Below are 27,717 nucleotides of genomic sequence, written 5' to 3'. Positions count from 1 at the left end.
AAATGAGAAAATCTGAAGCCATGGATGTAGAAGAGGGGTAAATAACTGTAAAAAGGGCAGAACACCATTTACTTCAGCACAGCAGCCTGGGGAGTCCCTGCTGAGAATTACTTCTCGTCTCCAAGGAAAGCATGACTTGTATCTGAAAACAGTTCTGATTAGAAAGGGCATTTCTGAGCTCTTGGGTTTCACCCTGTTCTACCCAGTTTAATAATTAGGGAAAGAACTGCATCTTTTCAAAGAATGGTATCAATATATGTATGTATATATACACACACGCACACACACGCCCCATTCTTTGAAAATATATAATCTTTGTATAATATTGAATAAGTATATCTTTTCAAAGAATGGGGCATGTGTGTGTGTGCGCGCGCATAACCCTTCTCTCTCTTTGTCATAATGCCCTCTTAGCAATGAGGAAACAACAATCATCAGAATGAAGCTAGTTTAAAAAATGAGGAATGGAAATTTTTTCTTGTCAATATTTTTCAGCCAGCTCTCCTGCAAAAATGGATTCTCTCTCCCCATCCAACCTCAATTTTGAAGGCAAGGAAACGTCACAGGGCTGTCTGATTTTTTAAAATCAATAACTCTAATTTATTGAGCATCTAGTTGTCAGAAGTCTGATAATTAGATGATCTGTGGAAACGTCCTTCTCTCACATTAGCAGCTATGGCTGGGGTAACCCAGTGTGTGCCCCTTTAAGACTGAGGCTTTGCAGGAGACTTCCTATTGCAAAGAGAGAGGAACCCTGTATTCAGGGCAGGGGGAGCCAGGAAGAGACAGAGCAGATTTATTTTCAGGAAGAACATCCTATTAGATCTGTTGCAAGAGCAATGGCCTTGTCTGGAGGCTGTCTGGGAAAGAGACACTCCGAAGCAGTCAAAGAGACTAAAAAGCAGCTAGAAAGACAGATGGCACTGGACTGATTTACCATTAAAGAACAAATATTATAAGGGTTGTGTGAAGATGAGTAATAGAAGGGAGGTGTCAAACTAACATTTCAGGTATTTGACTGTATATGTGAAGCCATGGGGAAAAGAATGACTTTAGCTGAGTAAGAACAGGTCTCTCAAACACAGATCTGGGAAGAGCAATTAGATAATTAGCATGAGAGAGACAGCAGGGCATCATGGGTTTGGGGGCAAATTCCCCTGATCTGGAGATTATTCAGTCATTTGTTTTGTTTAGCACAAAATTCACTGCTGGAATTATTTTGCCTTTTAATTTGTTGGAGAATTTTATTTTTAAATTTATTTGGTAACAGCCTTTTTAAAGGCTTGTTGTCAAGGTTTTTAGGTAGTAAATTTGACTTGCACTGGATTCATTTTGCCCAACAGTCTGAAAGCACAAGGTCACAAGCACTTCTCTGCAGGAAGGAAATGTGTTGAATAAAGATTTCAATTCCAACTGGTATTTCTGAGCCTCCTGCTGGGAACATGCATTTTTCTGAAAAGTGAGATCATTTTGTGACACTGGCACTAAAACGATTATCCCATCCGAAACTGGAAATGCTTTTCCCAGTGGCTTTAATATCTGATTAACAAACAGGAGGAAAACTTTAAAAATTAAGCATACAGTTTTAACTATTTAACACTGCCATTTTTATCATTAAGTTTAGCCCCCTTCGATCCTGGCCTAAATCCACTTCAGTTGTGACACAGTAAAAGGAAGTTATCCAAAGGCTGAAGGACACATGCAAAGTTAGGGCCTGGTTTTCCCATTGCCCTGTACCTTGTGTAGCCATTGCCACTTGTGTTAAAACACTGCTCTGCTGCATTGGGGGCATTCGCCTCCTCTTTTGCACTGGTTCAAATGACTGCACAAGCTGAAGAGCCATGAAGCAGCAGGCTCTCATGTTCTGAAAAAACACAGCCACCGCTATATTCATGACACCAAACACAGGGGGATTAACCCTGCACCTGGTGGAAAATGGAACAGTGATATTTGGAACCAAAAATCTTTTTTCATTGATAAATGGTCTTTTTTTCTTAAAGGAAAAATTTTGCTTAGTAGATGACACTCACAAACTGCTGAGTGGGATGATTTACATGAATGTAGAAAATGGACCAAGAATTTTTGTGACTAGACTATTTCCATCACAATTAGAGACATCAGGCCCACATGGTGCCTAGTGTATCTGCACTAACTTTAGAATACTTCCCCCAGGGATGAACCTGGCCTTCTTTGTTTGGGCTTGTTTCTTTGGTTTTAGTCTAGATACCTTTCTGTATCACTTTCATCACTGGACTGCACCTCTTCGAGGGCGACCTGCAGATCCGCAATGCGTCTGATCGAGGTTTCCAGGTCAGCTTGCAAGGTCTGCCTCACGGCAAACAGCTCATCTACCTGCTTCTCCTAGGAAAAACATATGTTAAGATTAGGTTTTGCTCAGGAAAGTTGCAGACATTCAGCCATGGACCTACATATCCAAGAAGGGTAACAAACCATTCACTTACATGATGTATTTTCTTATAGAATGTATTTGTTATTATTCCAGTAACACCTAGAGATGCCAGCCAAGATCGTGCTAAGTCATATGCGAACACATGATAAGAGACGGGTTACTGCCTCAAAGAGCTTACTGTCTGAATAGATAAGATAAGCCAGACAAAGGGTGGAAGAAAGGAAACACTGGTATCTGATGTGCAGATGGGAAACTGAGACACGGGGAGGTGAGGTGACTTCCCCAAGGTCACCCAGGAAGTCAGTAGAAGACTGTACCCAGGTTTGCAGAGTCTAGTGATTTTAACCATTAGTCTAGCTCCTCTTCCCTTCAAGAGCAGCAGTGTTATGGCAGAGGTTACAGTGCACCTCCAACCTGTAAGGAGACCCCCAAACTCCTGAACATTTCCTCTCATTTTGAATACTAACAGAGCTACATCCTCTGGTGGCTTTTGACCTTGGGTTTTGGCCTCATGTTCTTTTCTGGTTTTGCTGAAACAGCCTTTAGAACTGCATTAACCTACCAGCTTTCTATCCCTCAAAATAAAATGAAACAAATGCAGGATCCTCTTTACCTCCTGGGGTGCAGCGGGCAGTTGTGCCTGTGCTCTCTGTATGGTGGTGTTACACTGATCTGGCCAGAGGACAGATTCCATGCTCTAGGTGCCTTTCCCATCTTCTGAGTCTTTGACCCATTGGATTTGGTTCCACCACAACTCTCTTAACGCTCAGGTTTTAAGATTCAGTTAAATTGTGCTTTATAATACAAGAACTAGGGGTCACCAAATGAAATTAATAGGCAGCAGGTTTAAAACAAATAAAAGGAAGATCTTCTTCACACAGCGCACAGTCAACTTGTGGAACTCCTTGCCTGAGGAGGTTGTGAAGGCTGGGACTATAACAGGGTTTAAAAGGGAACTGGATAAATTCATGGTGGCTAAGTCCATAAATGGCTATTAGCCAGGAAGAGTAAAGAATGGTGTCCCTAGCCTCTGTTCATCAGAGGATGGAGATGGATGGCAGGAGAGAGATCACTTGATCATTGCCTGTTAGCTTCACTTCCTCTGGGGCAGGGCCAGCTCCAGGCCACAGTGCGCCAAGCGCGTGCTTGGGGCAGCACGCCACGTGGGGGGGCGCTCTGCCGGTTGCTAGAAGGATGGTAGGTGGCTCCGGTGGAGCTGCCGCAGGTGTGGCTGCGGAAGGTCCGCTGCTCCCGTGGCTCCGGTGGACCTCCCACAGACACGCCTGCGGCAGCTCCACCGGAGCTGCGGGACCATCGGACCCTCCACAGAAATGCCTGCCGGGGGTCCACTGGAGCCGCGGGACCGGCGAGCGGCAAAGCGCCCCCCGCGGTGTGCCGCTGTGCTTGGGGCGGTGAAATTGCTAGAGCCGGCCCTGCTCTGGGGCACCTGGCATTGGTCACTGTCGGTAGACAGATACTGGGCTAGATGGACCTTTGTTCTGACCTGGTACGGCCGTTCTTATGTTCTGAAGTTCTTATCAAGGCGAGATGTGAGTAAGGAAGCAGCTCATTCATAAGACTAATCTGGGAACAGACCTGCTGAGACTGCAGAGGCCAAAGGGACATTTTTTGTGTATTTCTGGGTTGCTTATCCACTTACATAACACGGTACAAACTGCTGTAAGACAAAGCTCTTTTCTGAAACATTGCCATCTTGTAAGAAAATCAGAAGCTCAATTTAAACTAATGTGGGGGGGGGAGTGTCGCAATCCTGGATTCTATTGTTCACCGTCAACATCAGCAACAGGCTGTGGCTGAGATTTTCCCATCATAATTGATATAATGGCTGCGTGAGCTGGCGCTAGTCACATAGAGATTTCACTCTTTTACCACTCGCAGTCTTAACTTTGCAGTTTTAATTTGCTTTTGCGTCTTTTCAGCTCACATCTAGAAAGGCATTCTTCAGCCCGCTTTCCTGAACCGTCACATGACAGAGACAGAGCACGCGAGCTGCAAATTTAACTTGATTGAAGGTGCCAGCTGTAAAATTGCCGTCTCTGTGGTGACAAGGTGAAAGATGATTTGTAGTGCAGGCAGCGACAGGCCTTAGTGCAGGAGCCAGCCGCCTGTCAGAGTAAATAATGAAAGCCTTGGTATCACAGGGTGAGCGGCCCTTAGGGGAATAGCATTTCAGTTCATAAAACATGCAAAGAAATGTCTGAGTTGGGACTGCACACAATCACAGTCGCATTGGGGAACATTCTGATACTTGTAGAGACTATAACTCCACCCAGATCTTTTTCAAATCTAGCGTTTCCAGGCCTTTATTTTCTGCCTATTAGGGGGGAAATATGAGTGGACATCTGACTGGTTCCCTTCATGGAACTCCCCAGCCTAGGAGTTAGAGTAGGAAAGGACATAGCAGGTCATTTTGTTCATCCTCATGCCAATGCAGATCAGCTGGGTATGAAAAGTGCCCCGTGATATGGCGTTCTGCTCTGGTCCTGTGGCATTATAGGCCATACAGTAGCAGACACTATACAACTGAGGTGGGAGATGCACCCAAATGAAAAAAAGCAAAATACTCTAGCCTCGGAACTTAGGCAGGGAAGTGTTAAATCCCATGGGGAGAAAATGCAGAGCTTTAGAAACCACATCCGTAATCAGTTACTTGTACATTTAAAAGCAGCAGTAAAAAACTCTATTGATAAAAAAGCAAACCTTCAGATATACCGATAACAGCCCCAATTAAAATAATTCCTCCGCTCCGGGAAGATATGACTCAATGAAATGTAGTTCACTGGCTGCATTCTGGGTTTGCTGCATTCTATTATTATTTTCCTGACCTACCGACGGAGGACTGCACTCCCCCCTCAACACAATGCGATGGAATCACTTCTCTGTATCTGGGAATTCAGCCGCTTTCTTACTCAATTTGGTGAAAATAAAAGGCCTCGGAGTCTTCTATAGAGGTGAAATATTACCAAATAACGTAATCTCAGCAGCTTGCATTGTGAGGATGCTCTCTCTCCTTGGGCAGCTCTGTGCACATCAGCTTGTTTTACATTGTGTTCACATGTTGTTATGAGTGTCTACCAAATTTTAAGGCTGCAGTTTTCAGTGCTGCTTCTAAGGGCTCTGGCCCGCCCGTTCCCCTTAAAAGCAGTGCCAACAGAGCCCCCAGAAAGGAAGTGAGACTGTCGGGTGAAATTCACCCGTATACCAGTGCCAGCACAAGGCGACTGCGTAAGTTCCATTCAGAGCCACAGAGGTAGATTGAACCTTGGGTCGGCCTGGAGGATGGGGCAGCCCCTTGCAGAAGTAATGAGACAAAACTCACCCCGAGTTCACAGTCTCCCCCCTGCTCAGCTCAGTCTCTAGCACGGGGAAGTAAGTTGTGACACCCCTTTCTGGAGTACCGCTTACCTCCCTCCTCGCAGCTAGCTGGCTCTGCTGGTTGGCACACAAGACGGCAGACCCATGGCTCTACCCCTCCTTACCCCATTCATTCCTCTATGGGGTATCAGCTGCACAACCTCTTCTCTCTCCCACCTAATTAGTAAGCTTCATACTGAGTCATCGGTTCTATGCCCCCCTTGCATAGACCAGGACACAACCTTTCCTGGTGGATGAGGTAGAACTTAAGTGGTGCCTAGGTCTTGTGCTAGCTCTCCATGTGGGGCTGAAATCGGCCCTCCTTCTGACATCTTAGGCCTGTATGCTCAAGTGTTTCCATTTCAGGGCTGGAGAGCTGGGTTCTAAAGGACTCTGGACCCATCCTACAAGGTGCTGAACGAACTGCACTCCCAGAGACTTCAGTGGAAGGGGAGGGTCCAGCACCTTGCTCTGGGGGTGACTTCAGGAAGGTCACTTTTACTGTTGGGGAAACCCAGAGAGGCCAATATAATTCACCTTCCAAGCAGGAGCTGTGCGAGGAGGAATTCATGTTAGTAAAGAGCTCTGAGAGCCAGTGGCCGAAGGCACCAGAGATGTGCAAAGTTACCAATCCTTTTGTGGAGACTGGGAGTTAACATTGGATGGTATTGAGCAGGTGACTTAATACATTACATTGCCACTGTGCTAATGATATCAATGAGCTTGGGATTCTTTTTGCAGCTTCTAGACAGAGTGGTTATTTAATGGTAGGCTGGAAAACAGAGATTTCTAATGAACGCTGGCAGCAGGGCTTAACAATACCGTTGTTCCTAAAACAGATGGGTTTACAGTTCAGAGCAGTCGAGTTATTGTTATTATTAGAGGTACTGGAACTGTTCCAATACTGCCAAAAAATGTCATGCAAATTTGTGTTCGCTCTTCATTAGCCTTCAAGTAAGTCACTTGTGCAAATCCACGTGAAAAGTAAATTTTAAGTCTGAATGCTCCAACTTTCACTGAAAGTTAATTCTGAATTGTACATTCACTTATATAAATATGCAGTCGGAACAGTTGGGGAACAGAACGATACTAAATGATTTATGGAACCTACCACTCAGCATGAACTGAGAATATTCAGTACTTTCTGAAGAATTAAAGGAATTTGAAGATTTCATGACCAGTCTGTAGGCAATTTGTAAACAGAAAAAAGGAGAAATGTGTCAAGTAAATGATTAGCTTAGGTTGAGCAGAATTGAATAAGCAAAAACAACGTCTGCAGTTTATGGATTGAGCAGAGGTCTAGGTTTGGTCTTATTTTTTCCCAACTGATTCAAACATCCTTACACGGGGATAGTTGAATTTGTAAAGAAACCATGTAAAAAAAGACATGACAGATTAGGGAAGGTTTCAGAGATCGTAACACTCATAGCTTTCCATCCTACAAGTTAATAAGTTGTTAGTTTATCCCATGTTGTACATACATCGAGGGCCTGATCCTTCACCGATGTCAATAGCAAATCTCCCATTACCTTCAATCGCCCAGAATCAAGCGCTTTCCTTGTAGAGACAAGCTATGGTAGAAGCAGACACAGCCAAATGCTGTAGACTGCACATGGTGAATCTGCTCTCAGGCTGCACCCTGGGGAGTTCCATGCACAGAGCGTGGAAGTGATCTGGATGGATAAAAGGTCTGCAAAGTGGATTTGAGAGTAGTCCCTAGTTTAGCAGGTCAATGCTCAACATTTATGGCATTATTTCTCTCTCCAGTCCACGGGAATGGAGTTAAGTACATTCTATAGGACAGGAGTTCCAGATGATTCAAGCAGGACAATCTTTCCTTTAGCCTCAAACGGATGATGCTATCCAAAAACTACTGTTCATAGCATATATTGGGCTTTCCTATTAGCATATGCCTGGGATTTTAGCTACTATCAACATAGTTGGTGCCTGCAACAATTGTACCTATTTTGCCCTTCTGCTTACATTCAAACATGGCATATCTGTACCACGCAATTTTCTTGAGGAAAGGAATAATCATATCAACATAATTAAATTTAAAATGCCAAAATTATCTTCTTTGCATAAACTGACAATAAAGTTCCCAACATCAGAACATCATTATTCTAGATAACAATTAGAAAGACACCTTGACACATGTTGTTTCAAATTTGATGTAAATGCAAGAAGCATTTTCCTTTTAATACACCAGACCCTGTGAATTTTACGTATTCATTGAGAACGGACTGGAAAGAGGCTCTGACTTTCCTATTGAGAGGAAACACAAAGAAATGCTCCAAGCACCCATTTCTATTGCTCTGACAAATCCTTCCTGCTCATGAAACGAAGGAAGAAAGACCCAAGGAGATGAGCAGCAGCAGCCAGGAGGAGCTCACAGGCAGCTGACTAGGAAATCCCCAGACCCTCCTGGCAGGGAGAGGAGATGGAATAGGACCTTCTATGCCAGCAGGGGTGATCCTCCTGGGGCCAGATCTGCTGGCCCCAAAGCTGGATCTCACCAGCCGAGAGGTGTCAAAACAGCCACCCCGTCCTCCTTTCTCCAGCATCATTCTTGATTCTGTGTTTTCCTTGTGGCCTTTCTGCACCTCCAGACACATCTCCACATGACTCATTCTTGTTGCATTCTCCACAGAGGAAGCGCTCTGGGGGTGAACAGCACCTGTCAGCATGGCATCTAAGAGAAACGGGTGGAGAGAAAGCCTGCCCCTGTAACATCTCAGTCAGAGAGGAGGTTGAGACAGAACAAATACTACCACAGGAGCTCAATGCGGGACACGGAGCATTTTACCAAAGAGACAACACCCCTCTCCTCAGCACAACTTGGGTAATTATGCAGGGCATCCAGTTACTTCTGAAACACCCCATCCATGCTCTCAGCATGACACCTGGTTTTTCCTCAGTGACCGTAACACTGCCCCCAGCAAAACATGCAATCCCTTCCCGGTGATCTTAGCTGTGCTCCAGAATGTAAGGGAGCACTGCAAGCTTAGCTAGCTCGTGGGGGGGGGGGGTGTCTCCTTCTTACATATCTCGCCATTCAAGCATATTTAAACTGCACTGTCAACCCATAAAAGCTCTGCAGCGTGTGAGAAATTGGGTGCGAAGCCGAAAGAAAGGATGCAAGCGAGGCTGTGCAGTGTGGATAGAATTGGGGTGATGCACAGTGGCCCCCAGAAGAAGGCCGAAGTCTGACTGGACATGGATGGCAGTCACTGCTTCCAGGGCTCACCGGTGAGCAGGGTGAAATGCGTGCCCTGCCACAGCCCATGGCATAGATCACCTCTCTGCTTTCCCAGGCTGCCAGGCCAGCTCCTTCCATCTGCAGTAAACTCACTTTAAAAATTAAGCCTGGCAGACCGAGCATCAGTCTGAAGGAGGCCAGAGCCTGGTGCTGTTGTTCTACCTTTCGGGGTGGCAGCCCTGGTGTAGGCACCTCCTTCACTCATTCTCGTCGAGCTGTCGGCTCCCTCCCTCTCTCACTCTCCCCAGTAACTCTTTACTCCGCCCCAGTACATGTCCCCCAGGTGTGGGTGATGTCTCTGACACTTTCTCCAGGTTTCCTGGCTGATTTCGGGCCAGCGTCTCCAACGGGAGGATCAGTTCCATCCACTTGCCCAAACGCTTCATTCAATACACACGTACCTAGTGTGAGACGTCAGTGCTCCCGCAGGACGTTCCTGTTGCGCAGTGGTTCTCAACCTGCAGCCCGCAGGCCGCTTGAGGACCAATCAGCACAGAGTTGCGGCCCATGTGACATCCTCAGGGCCATACAGGTAGTATTGGATGCGGCCCACAGTGGTAAATAGGTTGAGAAGCACTGCTGTAGCGCTTTCAAGTAGGAAGCGCTATTCTCAATCTGAAGAACAATTTGGCTTGAGTGTAATTCAGCACAGCACTTTACAGAGCAGAGCCCTCCAGAGCAGTGGCTTTCAACCTTTCCAGACTGCTGTACCCCTTCCAGGAGTCTGATTTGTCTTGTGTATCCCCAAGTTCCACTGCACTTCAAAAAGACTTGCTTACAAAACCAGACATACAAATACAAAAGTGTCACAGCACGCTGTTACTGAAAAATGGCCTGCTTTCTCAATTGTGCCACATAATTATAAAATAAATCAACTGGAATATAAATATTGTACTTACATTTCAATGTATAGTATAGAGAGCAGTGTAAACCAGTCATTGTCTGGATGAAATTTTAGTTTGTACTGACTTCACCAGGTAAAACTAGGCAAACATCTGGATGAGCTGATGTACCTCCTGGCAGACCTCTGAATACCCCAGGGAATGTGTAGTCCTGGCTGAGAACCACTTCTCCAGAGTGATGTAAGCTGGAAACTCTTATCACCTTGCTCTTCTGCAAGCAAGACTGATGAAGACTGATCTACCCTCTCCATTCGAAAACTCTGAGAGGCGACTCTGAGAACCTCGGGCTATAGAGTGTGTGACGAACTAGGAATGTTCTTAATGTTTGCTCTGAATACTGTGTTGGTGCCTCAGTGTCCCCATGGCAGTTCTTAATATCTGGCAGAGCAAAGGACCAGTGCACCTAAATGCCTGGCACTCTGTCTCCTAGCAACTGATGGCCTGGGCCCCTCCTCTGCAAAGGTGCCAGCTGAAGGTGTTGGAGACAAAGGGATCAGGTGACCTCCTGGTCCGGGAAAGGGGCTGAGCAGAGAGGAGGGGCTGTGAGGGGTTGTTAGTCTGGAGCTGGCTGAGGGCGGACATGGGGGTCTGGCTCACTGCCCCCCAGAATGGACCCGGCCGAGGGGTCCGGTTCGCTGTATCTACAAGCTCTGTTTTAGACCCTGTTCCTGTCATTGAATAAACCTCTGTTTCACTGGCTGGCTAAGAGTCACGTCTGACTGCAAAGTGGGGGTGCAGGACCCGGTGGCTTCCCCAGGACCCCGCTGGGGTGGACTCGCTGTGGGAAGCGCACGGAGGGGCAGAGGATGCTGAATGCTCCAAGGAGAGACCCAGGAGGTGAAGACGTGTGAGCTTCTTGCCCTGAACAAGTCTGCTCCAAGGGAGAGGAGGCTCCCCAAAGTCCTAACTGGCTTGGTGGGGAGCAGTTCCGGAGCATTGCCCGGGGACTCCGTGACAGAGTGCATGAATGTTACTCTAATCAGCCGCTCCTGCTGCCTGCATGACCTCCAGTGGTTTGTGTTGCAATTCATTTACCTCAAGTCACAGCAAGGAGCACAGGTGGAACGAATATCACAGCTGAAAGGACCATTTGCTCTATTGCGTATTGCAAGGCTTATCAGATACAAGGAAACAACTCATGGGGCTCTGGGCTGGAAGGGATTCTAGGTGTGGGATTGTTCTTCCATGCTTTTCTCTATCAGCTCACCAGGCCTGCCATGGAAAACACTCTCTCCCTCTCTTTTCCACAGAAGCAGATTATCACCTGCCATGACACGAAGCTGTCGATATCAGACTGTACAGCCGCAGAGAGCCCAGATGCTACTGACACCAGCCAACAGCTATTCACAGATCAGCCACACCCTGGGAAAGACTAACAAAGCTCTGCTGCTTTACAGTTGTTCTGTTCTTAGCTCAGCTGTTTCTGCCTTTGGCTGTCTTTTCCGTTTCACAGAGGGTTAGAAGGGGAGATGGCCAATCAGCTCCCGTCTAGTCCATCCTCTCATTCAGGACAGAACTGTCCCATGCAGCATCCCATCTGGTCCTAAAGGGAGACCAGTTTAGTTGAGAGGGCCACTGGAATCTCAGGAAGCTGGCAAGGCTGCTGGGATTGCCAAGGGGAGCTGGCTGAGCTAACGGGAAGCAGAGAGAAGGAGTCTGTTGAGGGTGTATGGAGGACGAAGCTGTCGCAGTAACGCACAGGACAGGTGCTGGGTGTTCGCTGGCAAGGTGGCATTAACCAGTAGGGGTTGCTCTATATATGTCTTGAGATGCTAAAGGGATTCAGGAACCTTTCCACACTTGCAGCTTTTCTAAAGCTCGGTCTCCTGTTTGTACTAATCTTACGTGTATCTACTCTGTAATTATTTAATGCTACTTACTCAGGATCGAAGAAGAACTGCCAGTTATTCCATGTGGAAATCACCCGATTATTACTGCAATTCCTCCTAAAATGACTTTATTTGATAGACGTACCATCTATTTATGCAAAGTGGCCCAAATTGGATTTTCCTACCAACTACGTGGGTGGATAAATTGCCTTAATGCACAGCCCTGTCAAAAACCCCTGTACAATACCGTACAGTCAATAGTTCAAAAGCATTTATTTTAAAAAGCTGAGGTTAAGATTACCTGACTTGGAATATGAATTAAAGTCTTCCAAGATAATAGGGAAGAGAATTCAGGCTGCCATTGTTATTGTATAACAAAAGCCATATGTAGCAAAAACTCTGTCGCAGTGAGGAAACCTTGTCTTCAAAATCTATACAGAAAATTTTGCAATTCAACTGTTGTCACATGCTTAAAGTTCCCAGCCTCGACATTCTTCAAATAAGATTTCATACAATACCATTTACTGCTGATCTAATTAAACATCAAAATTCTGGCAATATATGTCATCAGCAAAGCAAGGAACACTGCCCTTCTAATGCAATTGTCAATGCTGCTCAGTTATGAAAATGATCCCAATGCTCTTCCCCTGAGATCGCCCTTTGCCTCAAATACTCCTTTGAAAGTCCCCTTTCATATTGTCCTTTGTGGACACTGCGATTCCCAGACTGATCTGCCACACATCTTCCAGTGTGGCATAAAGAGACACACTGTGCTGGGAAAATATTATTTCCGCTTTGTGAATGCTCCAGAAAAAAAATAGCAAAGCTAGGTCCAATGAATCCAAGCCATGCAGCACACTCTGTTAGCTTCAACAGAAACATTTTAAAGCAAACCAGTGATCCAACCAGAGATTACCTTCCATTTGGCAGCAAGCAGTGAAGTAAAAGAGTAAAAGACAAGTGCAGTGTGCATAACAGGTAGTGAGAGAATGCAAGGACAATGGGGTTTTATTATGCAAGCTAACGTGCTTGAAACACTTTCCAGGCTGGAAGTTCTTACTGTCTTTAATTATTGATGGTGAGTCAGGTTCTGTTCTCAGTTACTCCGGTGTAAATCCAGAACAGTAACTGCATTGCCTTTACTGGTGTCACAGAGATCAGAACCTGGCACTTTTGCTCTAGAGTTTGATAACATTATGCAGAATTATCTCCAGTGCCTAGAAGAAGACATGATTTAAAGCTGTGTGATAAGCCTCTTTCCAGGCTGTAAAAAGAACAGGAGTACTTGTGGCAATTTGTTAGAACACAGTGTGCTATTGACTTGGCCAAATTAAGGTGCTTTGTCTTTGGGTTTCTTTTTGCAATCACGACTGAATCCAGCTGAGACAAGAGCTGAGCAGAATCTCCTCTGCTTGTTGGAAATGGGAAGGCAAAGCAAAGCCAGCAGTGAAGGTGTCTGCAAATAAAAGGATGAGAACTGCTCAGCCCCTTGGATGCAATGGGTTGGAGGACAAGGAGAGCATGATCAGAGTGCAGTGAACAGTTCGTGGTGGATAATTTACACAATTTGCCTCATTTAATGGTTAGTGACCTATCGACAAGAGCTTTACATGGCCTCAAGGTCATTTGAAATTATTTCAACAAAATCTTCTTGGGGAGTTGATCGTCTGTTGGGAGTTTGCTGCAAATGTTCCATATTTGAAATTCAAACTATGTTGCTCAGGTTTGACTGGATACATGGGTCACATGGTGTTGTTTCTGCTCCTCCCACTGGCTGAGCATAACTTTTAGAGTCAGGTTTCTGGTGTGAATAGCAAAGACTGCAAATTCAGAATTTGCTTTCCACAAACAAAATTCACTTAAACACGTGTTCTTTCCATGAATATTCCTGCCAGTGAACACAGTGGCTATGTTGAGTAATATACGCTGGCTAGCATACATATGTATTATGCTGATAATACTACCCACAATATATATTCCAAGCATTTAAGCATACATGCTATTAAGCATTAATATAGCAGTTAGATATCCCATATTGGTCTGTATCTTTACTATAATCATGTTCACTTATGCTAAATATCCCATAATACCTTACATTAACTGAAGTAAGCTTTGTTTTAAGATAGGAAAACCATCAGTATCAGGATACATAATTGTTTCCTCATTACAACAGATAGGAAGTTACTCTCACAAATCTATTTATCCTGGTACCAGCCTAGGAGCTGTCTTCACATCCCTTAGTGCCTGGAATGCTTGTAGCCAGAACAAAGATAAACGTGCGTCATTACCTGGTACACATGCATTCAGAACAAAAGATAAATGGGCAGCACACCATGATACTGGTAACGAACAAGGTAAAAAATTGATTAACTGAATCTAGTTTCAGGTCACGTATATAGTACCTTTTAGTGGTACACAAATAGGGTATATAAAAATGGTATTAGAGATGTAACTTTGGGGATCACACCTTCTATGAAAGATGAATGCACCATCACTCCATGGGATTGCTCTTCATAGACTCGTAGAATCTTTTTCCTGTACCATATTAATAAAGCTTATTAACACTGGTTATTTGGGCTCTAGAGTATATTTCATAATGGCCCAAAGTGTGGTCAAGCAATTGACTATACAATTTATCAACAGCTGGAATAATCACAGAAAGAAAACACTACTAAGATAAAACTCATACAAAACACATTCCTTTAAAAACAGATGAAACCATACATAGGGAATGACAGAATCCCGCTGAGCCTGCAAATGGAGTTGCATGGCTCTGTCAAGGCATCAGGGAACTAGTAAGACATTAATTTACTGACACCTGATGGCAGTTTTTACAGACACGCAGGAGAAAACCCAAATCACAAGCCTACTCTGCCTTTCCTTTGCTTGTCTTAGACTGAGTGCACCCATGCACTGTGGTCTTCAAGACCTGGATGCGAGATAGCATCCTCTTGGCACAGAGAGCCCTCCTTGGAAGTGGGAGTGGGAGGGCTCGGCCTACCATCTTGTCAAGCTCAAAGTTGTTGCTAGACAGTGAGATGTTTTTTCTGTGGTGAGAACCACACGTGGTGTTGGGCCATGTTTAGGTTTGAGCCATGCTGAGGCCTGACTGTGGCTCGACCTGCCAGACCCCGGATTCAGGTATGTTTGTATTAGAAGGACAGATCCTCCCCTCTGCCTCTGTGGAAAAGAAGAGATGAAAATCTGATGGATCCAGGCAGAGACCAGCTGGAAGGGCTGGGAAACCTCTTGGGCCTGGAGAAGCAGTGGTAGGAGTTGGAGCAGAAAGGCAGCCACTCTCCATAGATTCAGCCTGCCAACACCCAGAGAGGGAGCTCACACTGACATTGGTGGCAATTCCAGGAAGTTAATGTTGGCAAGGCCCCCTCGGGCAGGGTGTGAGGGCAGCAGCCCAAGGATACGATCAAAAGGAAGCTGCAAGTGCTGGCTCACATGCCCCAGTTCTCTGCTAGGTCAAAGCTGGGCTCGGGTGCAGTGAAAAATGGGAGCAGGTTCCAGCTCCTTTACTCAGAGGCACCTGGGCCAGCAGGAGGGGTCCTCTTGGAGATGGCTGCTGACAGCGCTGGAGATAGGTCCCTTCTGCCAGGGGAGGATAGGTGGAGTGGAGTGGGGCTCAGCTTTGGCACCCCCAAACTGTCCTCCACACCCGCACACATCCGTGTCCATGACACAGCCACTCTTACACCAGACCATGTCTGCTCCACACCAGTGCAGATTCTCCCTACAGGGGCAATTCTCCACCAGGAGTCTCTGGCTGATATAAGGCCACTGAGTGCTCTAAACAGAATAATCCAGCCCACAGAGTTTCCAGGCTCCTGCATGGGAATAACCACCCAGGCAATGGCTAAGAACAACATCCTACCTTCCCATCCTACTTGCTGCCTCATCAGCCTAAACCAGTGCCAAGGCTCTGAAAAGGGATTTACAAGCCTTTCTTTCTTACAGCTCAAATGGTGTTCAATTGGCCTCGAAAGCATTTCAAGATAAGGCAAAGCAGAGATTAGCCCAAGTGAAATAATTTAGTGTGACTTAGTCTATAATGGATCTGTGGTCAGAAGACTTGGAAAATTCATTACAGTTCCTTCATGTCTCTCTATTGGTTTTGTATGTATTCTGCTGTCGCAACATAAACTTTGTCAAATTTCCTATCCACTTTTAAGTGAAGTGTAATCTAATTAAAGATGTTTGGATTGGCTTTATTTGAATAACTTAACATACACCTGCAGCATTCATCAATCATTATTATTTTTAATTAAGTAATTAACTCTGAGGTTTTCAGCAAGTTTGAAGTGACAAAATTTCCAGTCTAACTCTCAGGCGAGACAAGATTAGTATCTGTTGCTAATCTTTCAAACACAGGCTTTATTTGTAATTGGTACTAGCAACTGCAAGTGCCGATTAATTGCTATAGAATTTTTTTTCCCAATGACGAAACAAAACTGCATATCTTATATGCAATGGATCTAATTATGCTAAGGTAGATTACCCAATAAAAGCTTTTCATATCATGCTCTCTCATGTCAAACTGGGGCTTAGAGAGATTGACTTTAGCTAAATTTAACCACAGATGATATCAAGCAAAGTCATTAGCTTTTAGGGAAAGGCACAACTCCAAAAGACTTGTGCCAGGAATGTTCAGGGGTGGGGGCTGTAAGTTGGTCATTGGCTGTTCAACGCATTTAGTTAAAATTCTGTAGATATCCTTTAATTTGCTTTATAGTGCAACCCCTTTGAGAATCCAGCAGCAGTCCATACACCTCACTAGGAATATAAATATCCTGTGTTTCTTCTATCAAGCTCCCAGCAAAGACTGAGAAACCATTAAGCCTTGCAAATGAAAACAATTTGTAAACACCAAGGCTATAATGTGCTAAGCTGTTCTGGAAAGCACACTGATAACACTACTGTAATTAGGAAGGCTATCTTCTGTCATGAGAAGCATAAAAGGTGTTATTTACACTGTGACTGTAGCCTAAAATACCTTCCAGATGGGATTTTTTGAAGAAATACTTGAGATCTCACTTAAAATAGTTAACAGTGCTCGAAGTTTCACGCCTATTAATAGAAGAAACATTTAGAAACATTAAAGTAAACTTGTACATGCTTGGTTTTAAGATATAGGTCAGATTCTCCTCTCTGCCATGCTGGTGTGAAGTGGGAGCGACTGCATCTCAGAATCACATTAACTGAGATCAGAATCTTGCCACCTGTGTGCTGCTGAACTTGTTGAAAGCCAGGGGAAGGCTGGGCAGTGGCTGACATTGCTAACCAGGTCCAGAGGCTGAGAACTAATTATTACATCAGGAATCAGAATTACAACCTGGAAGCTTTAGCCTGAGTAAAGGTCTAGAGGGTTCTAACTTAGCAAGTCATTCTCCCGGATCCCGGCCAGCAGCTGCCACTCTCCAGCTGGCCAGCTCTGAAGGCAGCACCACTGCCAGCAGCAGTGCAGAAGTAAGGGTAGCAGTACCACAACCCTCCCTACAATACCCTTGCAACTCCCCCACAACTCCTTTTTGGATCAGGACCCCTACAATTACAACACCCTGACATGTCATATTTAAATAGCTGAAATCATGAAATTTACGAATTTAAAAATCCTATGATCTTGAAATTGACCAAAATGGACCATGAATTTGGTAGGGCCCTAGTTATGTCAGTTGGGCATGTTGTATGACTACTGATTGTTCCGCTAGAGAATTTCATTACACTGCATGGCCTTTGAGGGCATTTTAACATGTGGAAAACTCCCACTGGTGCTGTTGACTTCTTTGCACTTCAAGCTGTAATCCCAGCCCTCAGGGAGTTTTTTTCCTCTCTTAAAATACAAACAGCTATAGATAGTTCAGTAAGTAACAATGTTAAGCACAACAGGTACCTCCACTGCAAGATATCTGCTCTGGTTTGCTTTCAACAAGTGCTTTAAATTTACTTTGTATTAACTTTGATATTTGTAGCAATAGTATGAATAATTAAAATCAGACCTAGGAAACCTGTAGTTATTATAATTAGGGTCTATGTCAGGCATTTAGCCATCTCTGTGCCAGAAAATCTGCAGTTGCAAAGGGGAATGCCCTGCCAGAACTGCACAAACTAGCACTGAAAACTGCAGGGCCAGGACAAGGCAATGGGGACTCCCCACAGCTATTGCCAGAGGACTCTGCCTTTTCAAAGATAGCAACTGAGACACAATGCCGGACACCTGCAGCTGCTCCTGGGATGCTTGGGCAAGCAGGCATCTTCTCACTCACCTCCAGAGTAGGGTAGCTGGGAATAGGCATCCTGAAAATCATCACGGACTCTCTAAGGCCCATGACAAGCTTACAGCCTACCCCTACTCATGCATACCCCTATCTAACAGCACAGCCATGTAACCTACCAGCATGCGCCCGGTAGCCTGCAATAACTAACAGATGTTTAGGGGCAGGTCCTTAGCTGATGTATACGGTCATAGCTCTATTGGGGCCTCAATTGCAGCTATGACAGTTTAACCCAGCTGAAGATCTGTCTGGTGACATCTAAGGCCAGAAGGAATCCTTATGATTATCTAGTCTGACCTCTCCTGTATAACACAGGCCAAAGAATTTCACCCTGTAAATCCCCTATCAAGCCCATAATGAACAAGTGTGCACATAAGATTAGGAGAGAGCTGGTTTTGCTTTTAAGCTCCCAAGGGTTTATTCTAAATAGTCAGATAACTTAGAGTCATGTCAAAAAAGAGAAGAGGAATTAAGTTTCCACTGTAGCACAGAGAGAACAGGTGGCTGAGACTAAGTCTTTTAACCTCTGGGTGCTCAGCACTGCCCCGGAGAGAAGAGAAGCAGCCAGCAGCCCTGAGCATGTCCTGCAGATCCACATCTTTCAGGAGGAGGAGACATAGCTTCTGGGTGGATACTTTTTCCACACACAACAGAAGAGGAGAGCAAGATGCCTCTGAGCACACGCTACTCACTTCACAAGGAAGCAAGCACCGAAAAACTAACTAACATCGGAGTGGGCTCTTGTAAATAAGGCCCTCTTGTGTGGAGGATTAATAAAGCAAAGTAAATGTTATAGTTCCTGGCCCTTTGCCTTGGGGTCAACAATTGTGCCTTGTCAGAATTTTCCACAATGGATAATGGAATAGGAACCTGGATGCTCCTATCCACCAAATGTCCAGGTTTGAGTCACTCACCAAAAGCCTGTGGATTCAGACTGAAATTCCAGCCCTTCAGACCAGCTCAGAGGCCAAGGTAGTATCTCCACTAAGAACAAGTCAGTACTGAGGGCACTGATACCAACCTGAACTCTGTAGTAAAGTGGTCACCATAGGGATACCTGGATTACCCAAAGTATTAGGGGATGAATCTATGTTCCACGCCTCCCTACTTCCTCTTTGTCAGTGGGAGCCATCCCCCCTCCCGCACCCCCAGCACATTCAATTTGATTTTGTTTTTTTATGAGGCAGCTGGAATAAAGCAGCACGTTCCCAGCCCGCACTCCTGGCACACAGCATTATTTTTATTCCACTGTGCAGACCTTTTACAAAAAATCTCCATGAGGAAACAGTGAGTTTGGGCAAGTTTGCCACTGATTTAAGTTAGTGGAATGGTGGAAAACAATTTCCCTTTAGATATAAATTTTCATACGGCTTCATCACTGCTAGACGTGACCTATTGGCATTTGATGTATTCACACATATCTGAGCATTGCAAATGCAATTTTTAGCACTCTTAGAAGGAACACTGAACTTTGAAAATCCACTTGCACAATAAATAAGTCTCTTCCATCCATTTCTCCAATTCACTTAGTGGAATGAGGGGTCACACCCCACATAGGACAAAGGAAGAATTGTGTTTATTTCATTTATTTATTTATTTTGGTAGATGCAGACTAGGGCTTAAGTACTGTTAAGCGAATAATTCATGCAGTAGTTATAATTTACGTTGGATTTAACAGGAGCAGAGCCATAAGTTGCTGTCTATTAACTATTTATGTTCTCACCACCAGTTGACAAGCATGGCTGGGCACTGAGATCACAGCTCTCCTGCAATGTTTTATTTAAACGTTATTAAAAGTACACATAGTCCTAAAGAATGCCTTCGCTTTCAGGGAATATTAGACTCTGCTGTGATAAAGCCTCTGGCTCTCAGGGAATCAGTGTTTACTCAAAATACTCACTGGATTCCATCATAACTCACTAGAAGGTCTTTATTCAACCCCTCCACACACAATGGTCCATCCCCACCTTCACTGGATGAAGAGATTTTTTTTTGGGCTCATCTCACAAGTCTGGACAATGGGCATTGGATGTGCCTGAATGTTTTCTGAAGGGCCTTACCTCCTAGCACAGCAGTGTTCCTTAACTGCTTTCCATTAGGCTCATGCATTTGGGCAGCAGATTTCAGACAAACTCAGATACCTTGGTATCTGGGTAAATTTGAATCAACTTACGTATCTTTTAGCCTTTGCGTATGGCTCTGTTATTTTTACGGGATTTTTTGTGTTGCCTCAGGTAGACAACTAAACTAGGATTCTCTCCGATACCTTAGGTTTTTCAAAACCCTAGTCCGAGAAATTGAAGTATCAGGTGTTGTGTTACATCAACCCCATAAATGTCTCAATGAAGCATTCAAAAATTCTTTGTTTATGTTTACACTTCTATTTTCCAAATGCAATTAACAAAATCTGTGCACTCTTCTAAAAGAAAACATCCAAGGTTTCAACAATGATGCATTTCTACTGAATGCCCTTCTGAATTAACTAAACCACTAGAGTCTGCAAAAATGGTAAATACACATTCTTGGAATTAGCCAAGTATCCAATGCTCTTTAATTGTGAGTGCAGCCTAGAGCTGGTTCAGATGGAATTAAGGAATTGATCGGAACATTTCATAGATTTCCTTTCATTCCTGGGGGAGACTGGGTCCTTTCTAGACAGAATTTTCTGGCCATCTATACTACATTTGCATACAAACATATCTAAGACAAAGTTTGTTTGAACCTCCTGCAACAAAAATCACTCAGACTAAAACACCTTTTCCTGGGTTTTGTATATTTAGAGCAGGTAAATTGTTCATCACAACTGATTAATGTGCTACTTGGATGGAGAAAGTCCTCTCTTTTGCGGGCTGTACAGTTCTGATGAATGGATGCAAAGGGAAACTAATGACATGAGTTAAGTCTCTTTCCATTCAAATTTTTCCCTTCCTCTCTCAATGCATCAAGACACACTGGCCATTGTGGATGCTCCTAGTTGTGTCTCTGTTCAACATCACGAGATGGAGAAGGAGGAATATAGAAGAGTTTACTATTGATCATTCTGGATCAGTGGTTTGCAACCTTTTCCATATTGTAACCCCATGTTACAACAGAAAACAAGCTGGAAGAGTGATGAATGGAGCTCTACTCTTCTATGTAGCAATTGCTCTGGTTGCCAGGGGTGCTATGCAGTGAGGATCAGGAGAGTATGTGGGGTGCACAATTATGAATGGGAGAAGGGATGAGAAGAGAGAGCATCCTCCCCTTGCATGGAGGAGAAGGGAACACCACGCAACAAGTCAACAAGTCACACCACGCAACAAGATATACCCTATTACTGAAAGCCTGTTATCAAATATTACATCAATAATAATCACTTGTGAAGTAACATCCCCCAAATCCACCCCTTCCCTTGAAAATTAACACAGAAAAACATCCTCTATGATACTGCAAACACACGAACGTTCAGGATCTCCAGGGTAAGAGCAGAAACACAACTATGGTCAGCTCCTCTGCCTGGTGGATGACCAAGGGCATATGCTGGCCTAAGGCTGCTCCTCCCATTTCTCAGTCCTCGTCCAATAAACCACATTTATAAAAAATTTCCTGGGAACATGAAATTCTGAAAACTTTTCATTTTGGAAACACCAATACATAGCGTTTCTGAAACAAAATGTGTTCCCTGGGCCCCGGCAGCTGCTGATGGAGATTGTCTGGATTCTGATCAGTTTCACCACTGGCAGCTGGGAAACAGACAAGAATCATTATCAATTTCAGTCAGCAGATGCTGGGGCTCCCAGAGCCCTTGGCCTCAGGACAGCTCTGCCACACAGAGTATCCCAGGGCATGCAGACTCTCAGGCCAGCAGGCCCCAGTCTGCACAGCAAGGATGCTCTGGAGCTGCAGAACCTAGTAGCCCACCTGGAATCCTGCCTGTGAGTCAATGAAAGTTCATCAAAACTGAACATTTCCACAAAACATTTTGGCTTTGGCAAATCAGCGTTGTCTGAAAAACCCCTGTGTTGTTGGAAAATTCCCAACTAGCTCTCAGCTGGCTAAAGTTCTCAGTATTTATTGGAGATGAGGAGGCAAAGCAATTCCTTTATTTAATAAAACCAATCACTACCGGGACCGCCTAGCTGCACAGCCAAAGCTACATGAAGAGTGGGATGCTAGAGAGCTAGAATAACAGGCTCAGCTAAATGATTTGGGGATGAGAGAGGAGGGAAAGCCATATACAGCACCACCAGAGAGCTGCACTGATTGCTCGCAGTGCTCTGCTTGTCAAAACCAAACCTGATGTGGCTGACATTAGAGAAATCCAGGACAAGCAGTGGGAGGAGGTGGCCCGTAAAACATTACTTACCCTGCTTCAGGGCCAGATCTAACAATAAATTGGTTAGACCTATCTCGAACTATCGAGTGCACAGAACATCAAGCAGAAAATTACCTGTTGTTCCAGGACCCTTGGGCCAATCCGCAGGTTATTGGGAAGCTTCCAAATTAAAATTGTGTGCAACAGACAGCAATGGGTGTTGCAAACTCTACAGGACCCTCCCAGCATGCTAGGACCAAGAGCAAACTGGCTAGATTAGGCCAATTAGTTAGCACAACTCAGGACATAATTTATTTTCCAGCATCACAGCATCCCACCAGTGTATGTTGTTATGATATGTACCAACTCTTAGATGTCATAGCGCAGTAACAGCATCGCCCAGGTGAAAGACTGCTGGATAGAAACTGGTTTATTTCTATATATATTATTTATATCTAGAAGGCCCCAAGATGTAGAGCAGGACGAATTAAACCTGCATGTGCCATGGCAGCTCAGACTTGTCTCTGCTTCCCATGCACCAGACCGTACACGCACTCTGGCAATTATGTTCTAACTAACCACTAAAAGGCAACACAACTCCAGAATAAATCCAGTCACGTATCTAAGCACCCGAGTGATGGATATCGCAGAACAATACAGAGCTGCTCAAGTGGTAACCACACTTGATTATCTGAAAAAAAACGGGCCATATCCATGAGGCGTAAAGAGCTACTGATGCCGCAATGTGCCTTTCCCAGCACCCCAGCCAAGGAGAGTCCATTGGCATCTGACACAAGGCAATACCCTCTCTTATATGATAGCCGAATCCTCTTCTTACCAGCTCCATACGCCTGCGACTGGCTTCCAGCTCTCTCTGCACTAGCTCATTCATATCTGCTTTCATCTCCTCCATGCGCATCTGGTAATACTTGGTGTTCTCCTTCTCTCGAGCCTCCGACTCTGCGGCCTTCTCCAATTCCTCACCCATCTTTATTACACTGTCTCGCAACCGAAGGACAAGCATCTGGAGTGATAGGGAGGGGTACAAAAGGCAAAGGGGTTTTCTTAAATAAAAGATTACAAAGAGTTTTCCCCCCATTCTTTAGTCTTTTATAGTGATGTACTTGGAGGAATGCTCTCCCTTCCTGATCCCTACAGAAGGTCAGCTGATGCCTTGAAGCATGAAGTTTATATATACTTATTATTGTATCAAACATTGCCGCAAATGCTCACAATGGTCCTGATATTAAGCAGCTGGTTTTTTTCTAGTGGCCCTGTGATGCAATGAATTCCATACAGGCTGACTGTGAACTCCAGAAAGCACTGTTTCCTTGGGTGGCCTTTAAAACGATGGCTCTTTAATTTCATTGCATAGCCCATTGCACTTACTGGGGTAGTTTTAAGACCCCCCCATGAGCTTCGGCAGTGCTCCAATCACATTGCAATCACTGTGTGGAATGCAGTGGATACAGTAGTGGCACACAGTGGCCCTTCTGTGTCCCATCATTCATTACCCATCACCTAGAGCAGGGAAACAATTTGTGAGGCAAGCGCTGCATTGCATCACATTTCCTCTCTCCTTTCCCATCCTGCTGGTATATTTCCCTTTCCCCATGTTTAAGGCAGACACATTAGAACTCACCAGACTGAGACAAACACATGGTACTGTACAAATATTTTGATCTCTCAGCTATCCTTCATTTAAAACAACAGCTCACATTAACATTCCCAGCCTTCAGCTCCAGGATCAATCACAGCATCCTCGACAGGTCTAACTGAAGGCTGGCACTGCTCAGCATAACTGGCAAACACGGCGTGACAGAAGGCATGATCTCTGCAGAGTCACTCCAGGAACTCCCAATGGAGTGCAGGTCACAGAGCCTGTCCTAGCTAGATCTCACCACAGAGCAGCTGATGGACTGGATTAGATAGACAGAAACTGAAGGAAGGATGAAAGCAAGGCTTGTGGCAATGTGAGCAGAGAGGCTCCGATGTGGAAGTGGCCTGGCATTTCCCAAGGCCTCTTGGTGTCTGTATCTCAGCTTTGGTGTCAGAGGACGGATGGGATCAAAGAGGGGGTGATGGCAGGTGAGCCGCACCAAGGGCAATGGCAATGACCTCACAGGAGGCTGCCAGAGAATGAGCTTTGGGGTTCACAGACACAAAGGGTTAAACCGCATGAGGGAAATAAAGAGCCACCAGTGCAGCCTGGGTAACTCTGAAATGCCTTTTCTCTAGGGACTGCTCTCCTGCTGGGCCGCGCTCAGCTGCTCCAGGCTGTCTATGTCGCCATCATTGCGAAGTGACCCTACTACATTTTCTTGCCCTCCCCTCAATTAGTCACAGGTAAGTGGGGTGGGGGTGGGGATGGGTATTTATATGTTATCTCATGACATGAAAGGAAATGAGCATAAACGAATATAGGCCAGGGTTTAAGCGTTGAGGTTGTTCTAGATTATACTGATGGACCTACCATACCTTGACTGATTTTAACGTGCTGGATTTTGGACTCTGCCACAAAGCCCTGTGACACTGTCTGAAAGGCACTTTGATCAACGTGCTGAGTAGTAAATAAATATATTGCTATACACTTTGAGGCAGAGGCCGTATTCCTTCCATGTTTTTATAGCACTGAGCACGCTGCTGGCTTGCAGTAAATACAGCAATAAAATAAAGCAGGAATAATTAACCTCACTGGTATGAAATACACAGACTGGTCAGAGCCACAGATTCCAAAATAGAGGCCTGAGCTGACTCGGCCTGTCATCTTTCCAAGGGCAATGCAAACAGTTCCATGTGTTGGGGGCATTACAGATGTGACCACACGAGCTGCTCTCTGCTCTGGGTAGGAAAGATCCCAGGGCAACTTTCATAAGACTAGGAGTCTGCTCTCATTTCTACAGCCTTTTGTCCTACTGGTTTGCACTGCGCTGTGAGCCACTTGGTCTCTTCCCTCCACACCTGAACTAGCTGCATTGCTTTGGAGCACGCCACGATGCAGGCCAATCTATCGCCAGGACAGGATGGTTGACACTGCATGAAAGGGATGGGAGGAGGCATTGCCAGTGCACATGCCTGTCCCAGAGGCAGCCACTTTTTTCACAGAGATTTTCCCTTTGTGTGTTAGAGGCAAAGAGGCTAAGAAATATGCCGTACCTCAAACCGCTTGATCTGCACACTCTGAAACTCCAGCTTGTTCTCCAGATCGCAGATCAGCGCTTCCTGTCGACTGACGATTGAGCGTTCGACCATCGACTGCTCCACGTACGCAATCCGGGCCTGAGCTGCCTGCAGCTATTTTAGAGAAAAGGGTGGGGGAAAGACGGGGGTCATGCTTCATCAGGCTTTTGGCTGGAAATGTCAGAACCAGCTCAAACACTCCTCAGCCCCTTTCAGCCCTCTTTTATTAATTCCGCTCAGCGCTATGGACTTCTCATGGAGGCACCAAATCCGTTGGGAATAGAGAGATTTCAGCGGTACCGCCTCAAAGCACACTGGAAGTGCAATGGCTGCATTTAGGTGCCGTGCTGTACAGAAAGATTCTGCTGCCCAAGGGAGGTTGGCATCTGCCCAGGTTTTCCCAGGAACATCACTTTTTTGAGGTAACTGAGCTGGGAAACCTGTAAGGGCGCTCACTACACACTGCCAACTGTCTAGTTTTATGGGCTCAGGATTATACCTGATGTCCCACTTTTTTGTGCCTCAGAGGTGGCAGCCATACTCCCAAGCTTCCTATGGTATTGTTTGTGTGAAGACTGTGCAAACAATTCATTACATTCTGTGGTTTTACAAACAGAAAAATGTTAGCAATTTTTCACCCCATTGGGTGGGGAAGTTTCCTCTAAAATCTTTTGAGGACGGTGTATGTGTGAAATTGTGCACTTTGTCCCAGGGCAGGATTTTGGCTGGCACCTGGAACTCCGGAGGCAGCCTTGGAAGGAAGATTAGACCAAGGCTCAGAAACAATGAGGGGAAAAATTAACCAGCCCTTTTCAAATCTCAGTCAAAGTTTGGTTCAAAATTTATTTTTGGCCCAGACAAGGGAAGTATTTCTTATTTTCTCCAAACTGTCTGTCAAACCCTCCACACTGTCTCACAGTGAGTGAGGCCGACTCCTGGTGCCTGGGATAGCAAAGCACGCGGTCAGTGGAACTCCTTGAGTGCTTAATATTAAAGATACACTTTACAGGCCTGGAGCCAGGGTGCCATGAACAAGGAAAACAGTTCCCAATTCAGGTTGTGAAAGGAGGTATATTCCCTCTGTCCCTGGTGTGGTGCACAGCATGAGGCTGGCTTGTGGTCTTGCACAGAGAACATCACAATTCAAGAAATTGCAACAGCAAAGAGAATGAGCAGTAAATTCTCCAGCTCTCAAAGAACCTTTTAAGTGTGAACTTTCCCCAGTCACAAAGAAAGTTCACCAGCAGGTTTCCATAGATTTCCTGAACATGCAGTTTGACCCAGTTTCCCAGCTTTGCCCTGAGGAAAGTCGATACTGAGCAGTGTTTATAGCAGTTAAAAGGAGGATTTTACATGTGTGCGTGTTTTATTGCTCTTAGAGGAGTGGGACCGTGGTATCGTAAAGAGAAGATATTTCCTGACAATAAACACGTAAACATTTCACTTGAATTCACCCCCAGGACATGAGCTCACCATAAAGCTTATATTTCAGTACTGACATTCAGAACTTCAGTGGATGCTTATACATGTCTGTATGGGAGTATTCCAGGGGATCTGAGTATCTCACTAAGTTTTTGTGGATACAGACTAACTTGGCTATCCTCTGATACTCAATAAGTCCTGTGATCTACGGGCAATAAAGGGATTGGCAATGAGATGCCAAAGGACAGAGTGATTCTTGAAGCCCTTCATTGCCTGTCTGCTCCAGGTTTGAGTTAGTGACTGGGCAGACGTACCTTATTGCCAGATATTTCAAGTCTTAAGGGGAAGGGGGAGGACTTACTTTCTCTTGAAGACTTTGTTTCTCTTTCTTCACTTCCTCCAGCTGTGTCTGTAACTCTCGAATCTGAGTAATGTCCACCGCAGACTGTGAAAACAGAAACCCCAGCAATAGCAACAAAACAAAGAACTTGGAGCAGAACTGGAAATGCACAAGGAAATTCTGTTTTGAAGACTGGCAAGGGAAAGGCTATTTTTAGTACATCTGAATGGGCAGCTGCTCCTGTCCTGAATTAAGCAAGCATAAATCTACTGACCTCACCCGATTTCTCAGCTTCTGGGGATAGCTCTCTGCAGAGCTGATCAGCAATAACAACACCGGGGTCATCCCCAAATGCTGATTCTGTAAGTCCTTAGTCTTGTTCCTCTCGCAAAACTACTATGGACCTTTCACAGTCCAGGAAATTT

General features: G+C 45.0%; 1 protein-coding gene across 1 annotated transcript in view; it reads right to left on the bottom strand.

The window, feature by feature from the left end:
* Positions 1-27,717, bottom strand: part of MYO18B (myosin XVIIIB) — a 198,344-nt gene that overhangs the window by 37,386 nt on the left and 133,241 nt on the right. Inside the window, exons 37-40 of the mRNA XM_050924023.1 lie at positions 27,314-27,397; positions 25,507-25,644; positions 23,189-23,374; positions 2,228-2,361 (exon numbers count right to left, since the gene is read on the bottom strand). Coding sequence (XP_050779980.1) covers positions 2,228-2,361; positions 23,189-23,374; positions 25,507-25,644; positions 27,314-27,397 — 542 coding nt within the window. The remainder of the gene's footprint in view (positions 1-2,227; positions 2,362-23,188; positions 23,375-25,506; positions 25,645-27,313; positions 27,398-27,717) is intronic.

This window comes from Gopherus flavomarginatus, chromosome 15, assembly GCF_025201925.1.
Source record: "Gopherus flavomarginatus isolate rGopFla2 chromosome 15, rGopFla2.mat.asm, whole genome shotgun sequence".
NCBI classification, from domain to species: Eukaryota; Metazoa; Chordata; order Testudines; family Testudinidae; genus Gopherus; species Gopherus flavomarginatus.
Note: the sequence above shows the minus strand (reverse complement) of the source record. Positions and strands in the feature narration are given on the sequence as shown.